Here is a 14,107-nt window from a genome sequence, read left to right as displayed (position 1 = left end):
ACGGTTCATTATCTGTGGCCCACCTCAGATCTCCTAAATAAACTGCTCAGAGCAGGTCTAGGAATCTGTTTTGTTTACATCCCTCAGATGATTCTGGTTAGATAAAGACCAAACTGCTAACCTTCAGAGGCAGCAAAGTAGAGGAAGCATGTACTTTGGAGTCACACAGTCCCAGACATCTCTGTGACCTCCAGCAAATTCTGTAATTTCCCAGAGCCTCAGCTTTATCTGTAAAAAAATGTCAATGTCACCTACTTCCTCTGGTTGATAAAATAAAAGAGGACACGTGAAGTACTCGCCACCTAGCAGAGGTGTACTAAAACACATATTTATATAGGAACATATTAGTTATGAAGACATATTTATCTTATGAGTAAGAATGAAACCTAGAAAATTACTTTTCAGAAATATTCTACCACTGAACACTGTCACTTGCTAGGCACAGTAAAAAGAATCTTCCGTTAAGTATTTCGGAACTCAGCAATACACATGCATCTTGAGGGGGGTGCACATCACATTTTAAGAGGCCCTACATAAATGAAAGCTGCTTAATAACATTTTGACTAGAAATATTATACCTAATTTACATCAACAAGGATAACACAAAAAAGCATACTTTTAAGTGTGATATAATTTCAGAATACCTAATAGCTCTGTTTCATGCCCAAGTGTTTGTTTTGTTTAGTTTTAATTTGTATAACTGGCAAGTTTTTTCAGAATAGTAGCATAACTGCTTAAAACCCCAAAAGTAATGCTGTGGAACTTCTCAGTTTACAGTGCTCAAAAAATACCTCCATGCTTTCATTTGTTTCTAAAATCCAAACAGTATTTTAGGCAGCACCTTCAGAACTGACTAGTCAACTCAGGATGTGACTCACAGGGGACAGGTTTAGCTATAATTGGATAGAGTTCTCCCACATGTGTACCATGAAAAAGGAAAAAATAACTCAAAACCCACAATTGCACAATGTCTCACTCAGCCTTGCTCTCCCAATGAAGAACACATGGATTCAAATTGATGCTGCATCAATGCCACCAACCCCACCCAGAACGCCCAGGGTTAAGAGTTGGCTGCAGGGTGCTAACCCACCTCCTCCACCAGCACCCCACTTCCTCAGGGTTTCAGCAGTGGTAGGTTATGCCAAACACATCCCACCCTCCCACCCTCCCCCACCAAGCACTTGGCCTGAGGTTGAAGAGGAAAGAAAGATGCAGGGAGAAGAGGAACACATGGCTCATCTCATTTTTCTTTCCCTCAACCACTTCCCAAAAGGAAAGAGCCCTTGGATTCAGCTGTCCAAATCTGAAACCCTGGACTCCTCCCTTTTCTTTAACCCTCAGGTCTCCACCAAGTCTCCTGCAAACTCCCTGTAAATTCCCCACAAATCCATCCCACCCCTTCAACTGCCCTAGTTGATCCCTCTTATCACAAGGCTGGTTTTGTCCCAGTTCCCAGATGCAGCTTTTAACAGTCTACAAGCCACCATTCTCACTGGGGCCAAACCTATCTTTTCTATAACTCAGTCCTGACTGTACCTCTCTTTTCTTAAATTCTTCAACAGCTTCTCATTATCTATAAGATAAAATTCAAATTCCTAATCCAATCTCAACTTACCTCCCAGTTTTATATTTTACCACTCCCTAACTTAGCCAATTTTTCTCATCTTCGTCACATTAGATGTTTCCTACTCCTTGATTTCACATTCATCTGTTTCCACAAAACTATGGCTTTGGTCATAGTATTTTCTCTGTCTAGCAAGAACTGTTTCTCTTTTCTGCCTATCAAACTCAAATGTCTCCTTTTCTGGAACACCTTTCCTAAAACTCTCTCAGTCTCTCTTCCCTTCCCTCTTCTATAGTCAAAAGTCATCACTCCTATAATAGCTTATATCAATCGGCAACATAACTCTTATCTCAGTGTTATAGTCATAGATATGACAGTCTTCCCTACAAAATTCTAAGTTCCTCAAGAAAAGTTTAATAATTTTGAATCACCATTTTCTAACACAATATGGGCTTCAAAATGCTGACTGGGTTGATTTGGGGGGAAATGATCTCATCTAGAATTGACCTGATTTTAAATAAGATGTGAACAATGAAGGCTTAATTCTCCCAGGGGGTATTTATTATAACAGAGAAGCAAGTTGTCCAAAGCAAATTTTGAATTAGTGGGAGACATAGTTTATTCTCAGAAGTCTCTCTGACCCCTACAGATTCCCTATCACCACCAACACTGCTGCCATGACCAGTTTATATCCCCCCAGCTCCCACTCACCAGCACTGTTTTCCCAAACCCCTAGCACTGCCCAGCCATATACCACAAGCTCTGGACTTCAGGAACGTCAATTAGAGAACATGGGAGGATGCAGATAAGGATACAGACCACAGCATATGCATGTGGCAGCAGGCTTACAGGTTCTACTCCTTGAGTATTTTGGTTAATCGCTCCTCCAGAGCTGACAAAGAACCAGTGTGGATTCCGAACTCAGGCAGGACTGAGTCAACACCTGACACTCTCTTCACTACCCAAGGGCCTAGAATCAGAGTCCTCATCAGTAAAATAAGGAAATGGATGCCTATAATGCAGCTTGAGAAGAAGAGGCAATGAGAACAATGAAGCAGGGCCCAGGGACACAGGGATGCCACATCTGATGAAAGTCTCCGTACCAATGGACTTCCATCAGGACTGCATGCCCACTACCTAGGAACTGGACTGGTTTCAAACTTCCAAGTCTGTTTCCTCATCTGTAAAATGGAAATAACAGTATATACCTAACACGGGGACTACCTCTGGACCTGACACAGGCAAAAGATTCCACATGTCAGCACCTTCTAAAAGGTGTTGACTGCTACCTGCAACTACCACTATGTACTAGTCTTCTTAATATTGTCATTATAAAAAAAACTGCTACATGGTACCAGCTCTTCAATAGTCAAAGCCCAACCCTAAATGCCATTTACACATTGCAGAATGACCACTAGCCTTTATCTCCATTTCCTTCCAAAACTCCCCTAAAATGATAGCAATGAAATCATAAAGACACCAAACCACAAAGACAAACAGGAAAAGAAGACAACAACACATCATACATTTCAACTTTTGCAAGATGGGAAGCAGCTGAAGAAGTGGAGTGGTCACTGCCCCTCAGAAGCCACCAAAACCAGCCTGGGCTCAGGCTTACGTTCAGGCCTGACAAAGGGGGAGCTTCTGAAGAAGGTATTCAAAGCAGTTGGGCCCCCCAGGTTCAGCAGGAAACCAAAGTCGTTTCTGAAGAAACTGAACCACACTGTCAGGATCACTGTAAAAAAAAAAGTAAAAATCAGCCACAGCAATCTTGAAAAAGAACAAAGTTGGAGGGATCACATTACCAGATTTCAGATTATACAACAAAGCCACTGTAATCAAAACAGCCTAGTACTGGCACAAGAACAGGCAGATAGATCAATGGAACAGAATAGAGAACCCAGAAATGGACCCAAGGCAACATGTTCAATTAATATTTGACAAAGGTGGCAAGAGCATACAGTGGAGTAAGATAGCCTCTTTAATAAATGGTGCTGGGAAAATTGGACAGTTACATGCAAAAAAATGAAACTAGACCACCAACTTACACCATACACAAGAATAAACACAAAATGGATAAAGGACTTAAATGTGACTCATGAATCCATAAAAATTCTAGAAGAGCCCTGGCCGGTTTGGTTCAGCGGTTAGAGCGTCGGCCTGCGGTCCTGAGAGACCCGGGTTCGGTTCCCACTAACGGCGCGTACCTCGGTTGCAGTTTGTCCCCGGCCCTGGTCGGTCGTGCGGGTGGCAGCCACTCGATGTGTTCCTTTCACATCGATGTTTCTCTCTCTCTCTCTGTTCCTCTCTCTCCCTCCCACTCTACCTGAACAAAAAATGGAAAAATGTCCTCGGGTAAGGGTAAAAAACAAAAAACAAAAACAAAATTCTAGAAGATAATGTAGGCAACAAAATTTCAGACATCATACGCAGCAGAATTTTCACTGATACATCACCTAAGGCAACAGAAACAAAGGAGAAAATGAACACATGGGACTACATCACTCAAAAGCTTCTGCACAGCAAAATAACCAACCACCAAAATGGAAAGGCAACCCACTCTATGGGAGGGCATCTTTGCCAATGATACATCAGATAAGGGGTTAATTTCCAATACATATAGAGTGCTCATACAACTCAACAAAAGGAAGACAAAGAACCCAATTAAAAAATGGGCAGAGGAACTAAACAGACACCTCTCCAAACAGGACATACAAATGGCTAAGAAACATATGAAGAAATGCTCATCATCACTAATCATCAGAGAGATGCAAATTAAAACAACAATGAGGTATCACCTCACACCTGTCAGAATGGCCACCATCAACAAATCATCAAACAACAAGTGTTGGCGAGGGTGTGGAGAAAAGGGGACTCCAGTGCACTGCTGGAATGCAGACTGGTGCAGCCACTATGGAAAACAATATGGTGTTACCTCAAAAAATTAAAAATTGAACTTTCATTTGACCCAGTGATCACACTTCTAGGAATATACCCTAAGAAGCCTGAAACACCAATCAGAAAGAATATATGTACCCCCATGTTTGTAGCAGCACTATTTACAATAGCTAAGATCTGGAAACAGCCAAAATGTCCATCAGTAGACGAATGGATAAAAAAGCCGTGGTACGTATACACAATGGAGTACTATACAGCTGTAAAAAAGAAAGACCTCTTATCCTTTGAGACGACATGGAAGAACCTGGAAAGTATTATCCTAAGCAAAACAAGCCAAACAGAGAAAGACAAGTATCATATGATCTCACTTATTTGTGGAATATAATGAACATAACAGTCTGAGGAATGGGGTAGTCCCAGAGATGTGAAAGTGGGGTACAGACTGACAATCCCCAAAAGAGGGGGTTGGGGGAGATAAACCACAGAACTTTATATGCATGTATGCATGAACAATGGACATGGACAACAAAGCTGGGGACAGGGCGGGGAGGGAGGGGAAGAGGGGAATTAGTGGGAGGAAAAGGAGAAACATCTGTAACAAAAAAAAAGTAAAAATCGAACCCAAACCCAGGCCACTGGTGTATCACCAAACATACTAGAGGCAGGAAATTGGAGGTGTCTTCTCTGTAGACACTGACTAGTCCCAAAGAAGATGTGAAAGTGCTGATATGTGGGGTAGACTCCACTTGCACCCCAGGAGTAGTCACATTACACCAGCAGCATGAATGCAAGAGTGCACACACGCGTGTGTGCACACACACACACACACACACACACACACACACACAGGTTTTCTCTCCCATAATCAACTTTTCAGCATCTCACTCTTAATTACAGACAGCCAAGGATCACCAGACATTTGTGATATAAACAAACATAAAAAGAACCCTGAAATTAACAGGCACACTGGAAGAAGCAGAATATTAAAAACATATTAAATATATAGAAAAATTAAAAACAACATGCACACACATCTCAAGGGAGGATAATACATTTATAAGAATAAGATGAAAACACAAAATGAAATAAAATGGAAATGAATACACAACAAAAAGCTTCTAAAATTTAAAAACATCATCATTAAAATGTTCAAAATAAAAATTTGGAAGACAAAATTAAGAAATTCTGCCCTGGCCGGTTTGGCTCAGCGGTTGGAGCGTTGGCCTGCGGTACAGAGAGACCCGGGTTCGGTTTCCGCTAAGGGCACGTACCTCGGTTGCAGTTTGTCCCCGGCCCTGGTCGGTCGTGTGGGTGGCAGCCACTCGATGTGTCCCTTCACATCGATGTTTCTCTCTCTCTCTCTTCCTCTCTCTCCCTCCCGCTCTATCTGAACAAAAAATGGAAAAATGTCCTTGGGTGAGGATAAAAAACAATAAATAAATAAAATAAAGAAAGAAAGAAATTCTTTCCCTTGCCCGGCCCGTGTGGCTCAGTGGTTGAGTGTCGATCCATGCACCAAGAGGTTGCTGGTTTGATTCCCAGTCAGGACACATGCCCAGGTTGTGGGCCTGATCCCCCCACTGGTGGGCATGCAGGAGGCAGCCAATCATTCTCTCTCATCGCTGTTTGTATCGCTCTCTTTCCCTTCCTCTCTCTCTAAAATCAATAAAAAAAAAATTTTTTTTAAAACATAGGAATTTATTTTAAGAAAAAAAGAAATTCTTCCCCTCTTCCTACCTCTAATACAAGATATAAATAAGAGCCCTGGCCAGTTTTCTCAGTGGTTAGAGCACAGACCAGAAAGTCCCGGGTTTGGTTCCCACCAAGGGCACGTACCTTGGTTGCAGTTTGTCTCTGGTCCTGGTTGGGGTCGTGTGGGTGGCAACCAGTGGATGTGTCTCTCTCACATCAGTGTTTCTCTCTCTCTCTCTCTCTTGCTTCCCCCCCCTCTCCCTCCTGCTCTATCTGAAGATAAATGCAAAAATGTCCTCGGGTGAGGATTAAAAAAAAAGATAAATAAGAGGCCATGTAAGTTAAGAATATCTGAAGATCAATTCCAAGAAATTCAATAACCAAACAAATAGACATCTCAGAAAGAAAGAACAAAAAATGGAGGGTAGAAAATTATCAGAGCCCAGCCAGTGTGGCTCAGCAAATTGAGCGTAATCCTATGGATTGAGAGGTCTGGGTTCGATTTCCGGTGAGGGCACATGCCCAGGTTATAGGCTCAATCCCCAGCAGGGGGCATGCAGGAGGCAGCCGATGGATGTTGATGTCTCTCTCTCATCAATGTTTCTCTCTCTCCCTCTCCCTTCCTCTCTCTCTAAAAAAAAAATCAATAAAAATATATTTAAGAAAATTATTAACAAAGTAACGGATATTTTTGAAAACTGAAGGATATGAATCTCTAAATTCAAAGGGCCCAGAATGGATGATGGATGGACAAACAGAAGGAAGGACCCACACAAAAGCTTATAAAATTTCAGAACACCAAAGAAAAAGACTTAAAAAAGAAAAAAAGGAAATCAGAGCAGCTTTGGATTTTCATCAGAGACCAAAATGACATCAAAACTTGAGAAAAAAGTTATTTTCAACCTAATATACTAAATTCAGTCAAATTATCTATAAAGCATAAAGATCAGACATGAAGGCCTCAAATAATTTACCTCCCACACCCCTTCTAAAGAGGATACACTTTAACAACACAAAGCAAACCAAGAAAAAGAAAGACAGGAGCTCTAGGAAACACAGGCTCCAAGACAAAAAAGACGGAAACAGAAGCGCAGAAAAAACCATCCTACTGTCCAGACTGGAATAAGATGTTGGGAAGTTTTGGAGGTGCAAGTCTCTAGGGGGAAACCAAGTGGAACTGATAGAAGATCTGATGTGCTTACCTGGAGGGAAAAAAAAATCAAAACGCATTTAACATATTTTTTGGAGTATTTGAGAGAATGTAGCCATAGATACATTACAAAAAAAAAAATCAAAGAGTTTAAAAGGCAATTAATTACTTGCTCCAGAAAAAAACAAAAACATATAGGGAAGGAAAACATATTCATGAGTCACTATTTAACTCATTAAGTGAGCAATAAATATGTACACAATAATGTAAATACTGACTGCTGATTTTACCAAAAACTGTTATGTAACTATATTGAGGGAGTTGGGGGAGAGAAGAGAGAAAGTACTCAGTTATGATACTACAAAGTCAAATGCTTATTATACAATGATTTAGAAACATGAAAATAAAAACCAGGAGAAAAATAAGCAGAACTAGTTTAAGACTAGCTTCCAATGGAAAATAGAGCCTGGAGGATTAAAAGGCCTAAAGCAGGAGACTGTTGTTTTACACTTTGAGCCTTTTAACACTATTTGATTTTTTATAAATTATGTGCATGTATTAATTGATTAAAACAACAACTTATTCTCATATCAAAAGCAATTGACTCAATCTATAAAGCTGTCACTATCAACTTCATTTATAAGTTTCTTACTTGGAATTCCAAACTCATTGTCTTAGAAATATTATAAAATAATTGTTAGTTTCCCAAGTCAGCTTTCAGAAGACACTTAATCCATAAGGATACAAAAATATGGTACAAAGTAGTATTTCATGTAGTCATAAATACTATTAGATCTTCTGTGGGAAACTGCATTCTGAGAACTCAGGATGCCTAGTATACACCTGAGTCCTACCCACTTGCTCTTCTGCACCCAGATGCAGTCAAGGAACACTTTAAAGGTAGAATGTTTAAGGGACATGGGAAGGGGATGGAAGGAGAAGCCCTGGATCTGGCAGGGCAGACAGTCAAGAGACCCACTGTAACAGATCAACTCTATTTGCATTAGAGAAAATACTGCTAAAGGTCCCTCTCACTCCAGAGGTGGCCGAGGTTGATCAGTAAGGTAATCCTCCCTCTCTGTTCCCAATAGCCTGCTCATCAATCAGGTAACAAATAATCATTTCAAGTATTAACTTGCAATCATTATTTTCCACCATGCCATAAATCAAACTTCTACAGAAAAAGCAATATCTTCATTTCATTCAATAAAACTTTGCAGCCTTTGTCAACACTATGTTCGATATTTTCGAAATATTTCTAAATTGTGTGACCTTGAGCAAATTACTTAAGCCTTACTTTACTCATCTTTAAAATGGGAATAATGATACCTACCTCTCTGGGTCACAAGGAATGATGTGTATAAAACAAGTAGGGGCAGGTATATGGCAGGCACTCAATCAATGTCAGCCTCTGGTTGTCCCCTGTCCCCTACCCCCTCCAGAGTGGTTTCTTACATGTAAACAAAGTCACAAATTATATATAAGCTTTTAACAACAGAAAAAATTTTACAAAACCATGAATATATTAAATTTTTTAAAAAATTAATGTGAGATGAGTCAATTTATAAGCATTCATTATTTTTTCTAAACCTTAGTTTTAGGTTCCAAGTACAGTACTAACCCAATTTGCAGTTTTAATTCAGTTAAACTAACTTCAGCTGATTCAGCTGGAGTAAAAAGGATTAAGAATGCAAGACATTATAAAAACACAGCATTCTTTTTTGGTTAAAGACTGCAAACTCATATATGTAACAATATCTAAACAGTCTGCTAATAGAAATTCCTCAAAAGACCTCAAGGAAGTCTTTTAATTTACAAAAAATAAAACTGACCGATCAATGCTTAAGAGAAATAACTTTCCCCCTTCGCTCAGATGCACCACAAACCTGAGATGAAATAAAGGGACTGACATAATACACAAAAGAAAGTAAGTATCTAGGTGTCTGCAACTACCAAAGACTTCCCTTTTGGGGCCATTTCTATCAAACCTTCCTCTAAAGGGTCATTTCCAGAATCCACAAAGTCCCAACACGAGAACACCATTATTTTTTTTTTTTAATTAATTCCCAAACGACAAAGCTAACTATGCAGAATAGAACCAACTGACCCAAAGCCAAGTTCTCCTTTCCCTATTAAGTATTCAAAGTAGGAAAGTGGCCCAGAAATACAGGATCAGTCCAAATTCCAACACATTCCAGACAAGAAGCTAAAAGGGGCAGGCTACCTGGAGATTCATTCACTATTTAAAAGTATGCTTATGCGTTGCAAGATTTGGAGACTGCCACGAACGGGTAATGCTTATAACCTCTCTCTCTTTCTCATTATTTTTTTAAAGCACTATAACCAGAAAGTATGAGCTCAGTAGTGTGGCCTCCACTGGGGCATCAAAACCACCGCCAAGCGTTTACAAATCTAGTCTCTACATATAAAACGGGGATTTCGAGGTATCCAAAACCCAGGGCCCTAAAGTGACACGAAGCCTGGTGCGGCAGGAAAGAACAGTTGTAAGGGCGCTTTCCTCGAGGGACTCGGGTGAGGGCTGAAGAGGCTGTGTGCAGGACCGACTGGGGTGCATCCCGGCTCTTCCGCGGCGGCCAAGGTATCCCCCCGTCTTTTCGTGGCGGAGCAGCGGGGGCGGAGGGGGAAGCCGAGGCTGACCTGGGGCGGGGGCCAGGCGGGCACCACACCTCCCAGCCAGCACGGCAGGCAGAGGCCAGGGCCCGGAGGCGACCCCGGGCGCTGGGACGGGATGGGGAGCCCCGGGGTACAAGGAGGGGACCGGCCGCGGTCCACGGCGCGCGGACTGGGCCGCCGACGGCCGGAAGCAGCCCGGGCCCGGCCCCGGCCCGACCCGCCCTCCCCGCGCAGGCGGCCCCACTCACCGATGAGCCGGCGCACCTCGTCCTCGCTCAGGTAGAGGCTCACGCTGGGCCCCGCGGCCGCGGGCAGCAGCGCCGGGGGTCGCGGGGCCGGGGCGGCGGCGGCGCCGGGCGCAGGCAGCAGCGGCAGCAGCAGCGCGAGCAGGAGCAGCAGCGGCGGCGGCGGGGCCCTCAGGCCGCGGGCCCCCGGGAGGCGTCCCCGGCGCGGCGGCCCCGGCCGCTCCGTCCCGCACATGGCCACCGCCGCCGCCGCCAGGAAAGAGTGTTGGCCGCCCGCCGAGCCGCCGCCGCCCACCCCCGGCCCCGAGCCCCTCACAGCCCCGAGCCGGGGGCGGCCGCCCAGCTCATCGCGCCGCCGGCCCGTGGCAGCCGGCCGCCGCTTTAGACCGCCGGAGCGCGCCGCCGCCGCCGCCGCCTCCTCGGCGGCATCGTCCACGGCGAGGGGCTGGCCGCGGGGGCGCGCCCGTGCGCGTCGCCGCCGCCCCGAGAGCGCGCGCGCATGCATCGTCCGCTCCGTGCGGGCCCGGGCTCGGCGCGGACCGCTTTGATTTTAAAGTGCAATCGCCCGCGAAGGGCTCTCTGGTCACTCTCAGGGAGCCCGCCCCTGCCCCTGCCCCACGTTGTCACCAGCCTGATGTTTGCTTGTCTATTGTCTGCAACACCCTCACCGCAGCGGGGAGTGCGGGCAGGCCGGCCGGAGCCGCGCCTGCAACCGAGTGGGCTCCCCAGATCCAGGGAAATGCCTGGATGTGGCCACTCTGGTTGCAAAGAGAAACTTGCTTTTTTTGTTTAGTGAGAAAATAGAGCAAAATAGAAATCACCTTGTATCCCACCATCGGAGGTCAACATTAACATTTCTGTGTTTGTTCTGATGCATATATACTCTATATATTTATTCTCCAAAAAGAGCTTGGCAAACTTTAGTAACCTACTGTTAAATGTAGCAAATTTTTATTTTTCATAGTTGTTCTTCGTCCCTATTATCAACCCGCATCTAGGTTGTTAACCTATGGTTCACTCCAGGCTTTGACAGCCCCCTCTCCCAAGAATGTAACATTGTGTGCAAAAGTGTGTGCGTCTTGAGTGTGTGCTTGTGTCTGTGAGCTGTGTGTATGCTTGAGCACACACAGAGAAGGGGTATGTGCATCTCATCATTTGTTGTAAGGAGTCCTTATCCCCCAAGGAGGTTAAGAATCACGGGTATGTGGTCTTTTTTAGAGGCAGCCCAGCGAAGCCATGCGAGGATCTCTAGGCCTCCTGATGTGTTTATGCGAGCCACCCACCATCGCGGTCAAATTTGCTCCAGGTGCCCCCTCTCTCCGTGAGACTTACAAGTGTCCTTGCCCTGCCAGGGTCACCTCGCCTCTATGGGCAGGTCCGGGGCCTGACCCCCAAGCCTCCAGCAGGCCTGCGGCTGAGGGAGCAGCTGCTCCTGGGCCAAGCAGCTTCCAGGAGCAGTTGCTCCACCGCAGTGAGGCCCAGAGAGGCGGCTATTTTTATCCTCTGGGAAGGCTGGGGGAAGAGAGAGCTGATCAGGCCGGAAGTCCTGGAACTTGATTTTCTCCTTCTGGAGTGAGAGGGATGGGTTCCATTTAGAGATAAGCTGGCCTAGACATGTCAAGCCTCAGCCCCCCAGCATAATACTGCACCCATCATCCTGCAGAAGGAGGTTGGGTAGAGCGTGAGGGCTGAGAAAAGTGCTCCACCAGAGACTGATTAAAACCACACAGGTTAGCAAAAATGCTGTTGGAGCAGGCACTGCTGCCTATCAGGAATGGCTGGGAATGTGCTGTGTGAACAGGGCTCATTCAGACAGGAGGAGTTTTTATAAAGGATGGCATATTCCCTGAATTTTTTTAAATGGCTCACAGTGCCCAAGTAAGGAACCTCCTGTCTCCGAAACAATCTCTTCTTATCAGTGACTCCTTGAGGTAGTCTGTGATATCAACAGGGCAGAGCTGTCAGTAGGGCCTGGCTGGGGTCTGTCTAGTACTTGTTAATGGTGTATCCTTGGGAAAAATTACTTAAACTCTCTAAGCCTTGGTTTTCTCATTCATATAATTGGGATGATGATGCCAGATTCACAGGGTTTTTACAAGATTTAATTGGAGAAGATGTGAGTAAAATACCTAGGCAGACTCAGGGCTACATGTCAGTCACACCCATTGTTATTGCTATTATAATTAATCCCTTCCCTCTAATGACCGCTTTCTGGACAGTTTCATCACCAATGACCGCCAAACGGTTCAAACCAGGGGTCCTCAAGAACTTCATTCGAGATAGCACCATACCTGGCCCAGAGCCAAGCTCAATACATTTGTGCCAAGCATTGTGCTTGGCACTGGGACACAGAGGTGAGCAAGGTACTTCCTTAAGGATGTACCATAAACAAATATTTGTGGCACGTTATCATCGGTGCTATGAAGAAAAAGTGGTTCTCAAATCGTGGTTGCCAGGCAAGCAGAATTCTCACCTGGAACCTTGTAGAAATGCAAACTCCTAGGCCCCCTCCTAGACTAATAGAAGTAACAGCTTCTGTTAGCAACGCACGGAGAACTGGCATACACATTTTATCATTTGTTCTAAGGAGTCGTTGTCCCCCAAAGAGCATCATGGGTCCTCCAGGTGATACTGACCACTCTGTCAAGGAAAACTCAGCTCTGCTGTCCTTTGGTCTATTGCAGTTGTCACCTCACTGGCCTCCCTGCTTTCCCCTTACTCCTTTAGTCTGTTCTCAACACAGCAGCCAGTCATCCTGTCAACCGTCAGCCAGATCATGTTGCTCCTGGCTCTTAGATTGCCAATGGCTCCCTAACTCATCTAGAATAAAAGGCAAAGTCCTCATAAGATATCAATGCATTTAATAAGTCACCAATTATTTTTTTAAAAAATATCAAGGCAATGCTCATGCTCCACCTTTTTCTCTTCCCTTCTGATCTTATCTCCCCTGATCTCCCCCTACTCACTTAGCTCCAGCCACAATGGCTTCCTTGCTGTACTTCCAACACACCAGACATAATCCTTTGCACTGCTGTTCCCTGACCCTGGAATGCTCGTCCTTCTGACATCCACATGGCTTCATCTCTCACCTCTTCAAATCTATACTTAAATGTTAACTTCTGAATCAGATTAAAATTGTGAACTCCCCAACACTTTAACTCCCCGGAGAAGGAGCCAGTTCCCAGTCTTTCCTGACTCTGCAGGGTACTTGGTTTCACACAAAGGTCTTCCCACAACCCCTAACCCATCCCTGGAGAAGGAGTCTCCTCTCACTCCCCAGCCAAAGTGTGGGTGGCAACTTTTGACATTTCCCAATAAGCCTCAGCGTGAAAATGCTGGGAAGCCCTGACCTCAGCCTCCTGAGGTTTCTTTGCCGAGAGGAAATGAAGGCTGCACTCACCACCATACTCTACGCACTGCCCCTGCTCTTGGTTTTGCTTTTCACTGTGGTTGACCTTATTCTGCATCTCCAGGAGTCGAATTTCAGAAAACTGGAAAATACTATCATCGGGATTTTCACTACTCTTTTAAAAAGGACTGACTTGGGCCTGAGGTACAGCAGGATGTGTGGGTTGGAGTGTTTGGGAACAGGGGTTGCAGGGGGAGGCCTTTGTGATAATAGAAATGACTGAGGTGTTCAATGCTTTGGGTCTGATGCCCCACTTACGAGTCTCAGCTCATGTCCACATGGATAGACACCCAGCTCAGAGCCCTGGGAACAAACCCCCAACCTGGACTGTGCTTATTTAGCTGGGGAAGGGATTTAGAAAGGGGTGGCTCTAAGTTCCAGAAACAGTCCCTTTCTTCTCTAGGAGCAGTTGGGGATGCTACCCTGTGTGCTATAGGGCAGTTTACTTTTTAAAGCTTCTCCCTCCACAAGGAATATATTAACCCATTGTGTTGTAAAGGAGTCAAGCAGCAGGA

At 44.7% G+C, this 14,107-nt stretch overlaps 1 protein-coding gene across 1 annotated transcript in view; it reads right to left on the bottom strand.

The window, feature by feature from the left end:
- Positions 1-10,624, bottom strand: part of RYK (receptor like tyrosine kinase) — a 100,974-nt gene extending 90,350 nt beyond the window's left edge. The window contains exon 1 of the mRNA XM_036267417.1: positions 10,187-10,624. Within this exon, the coding sequence (XP_036123310.1) occupies positions 10,187-10,418 (232 nt within the window). The 5' untranslated portion in view covers positions 10,419-10,624. The remainder of the gene's footprint in view (positions 1-10,186) is intronic.
- Between the last annotated feature and the right edge of the window lie 3,483 nt (positions 10,625-14,107).

This window comes from Molossus molossus, unplaced genomic scaffold, assembly GCF_014108415.1.
Source record: "Molossus molossus isolate mMolMol1 unplaced genomic scaffold, mMolMol1.p scaffold_m16_p_18, whole genome shotgun sequence".
NCBI classification, from domain to species: domain Eukaryota; kingdom Metazoa; phylum Chordata; class Mammalia; order Chiroptera; family Molossidae; genus Molossus; species Molossus molossus.
The sequence above is the reverse complement of the archived record's forward strand: the minus strand, read 5'-3'. Positions and strand labels throughout refer to the sequence as shown.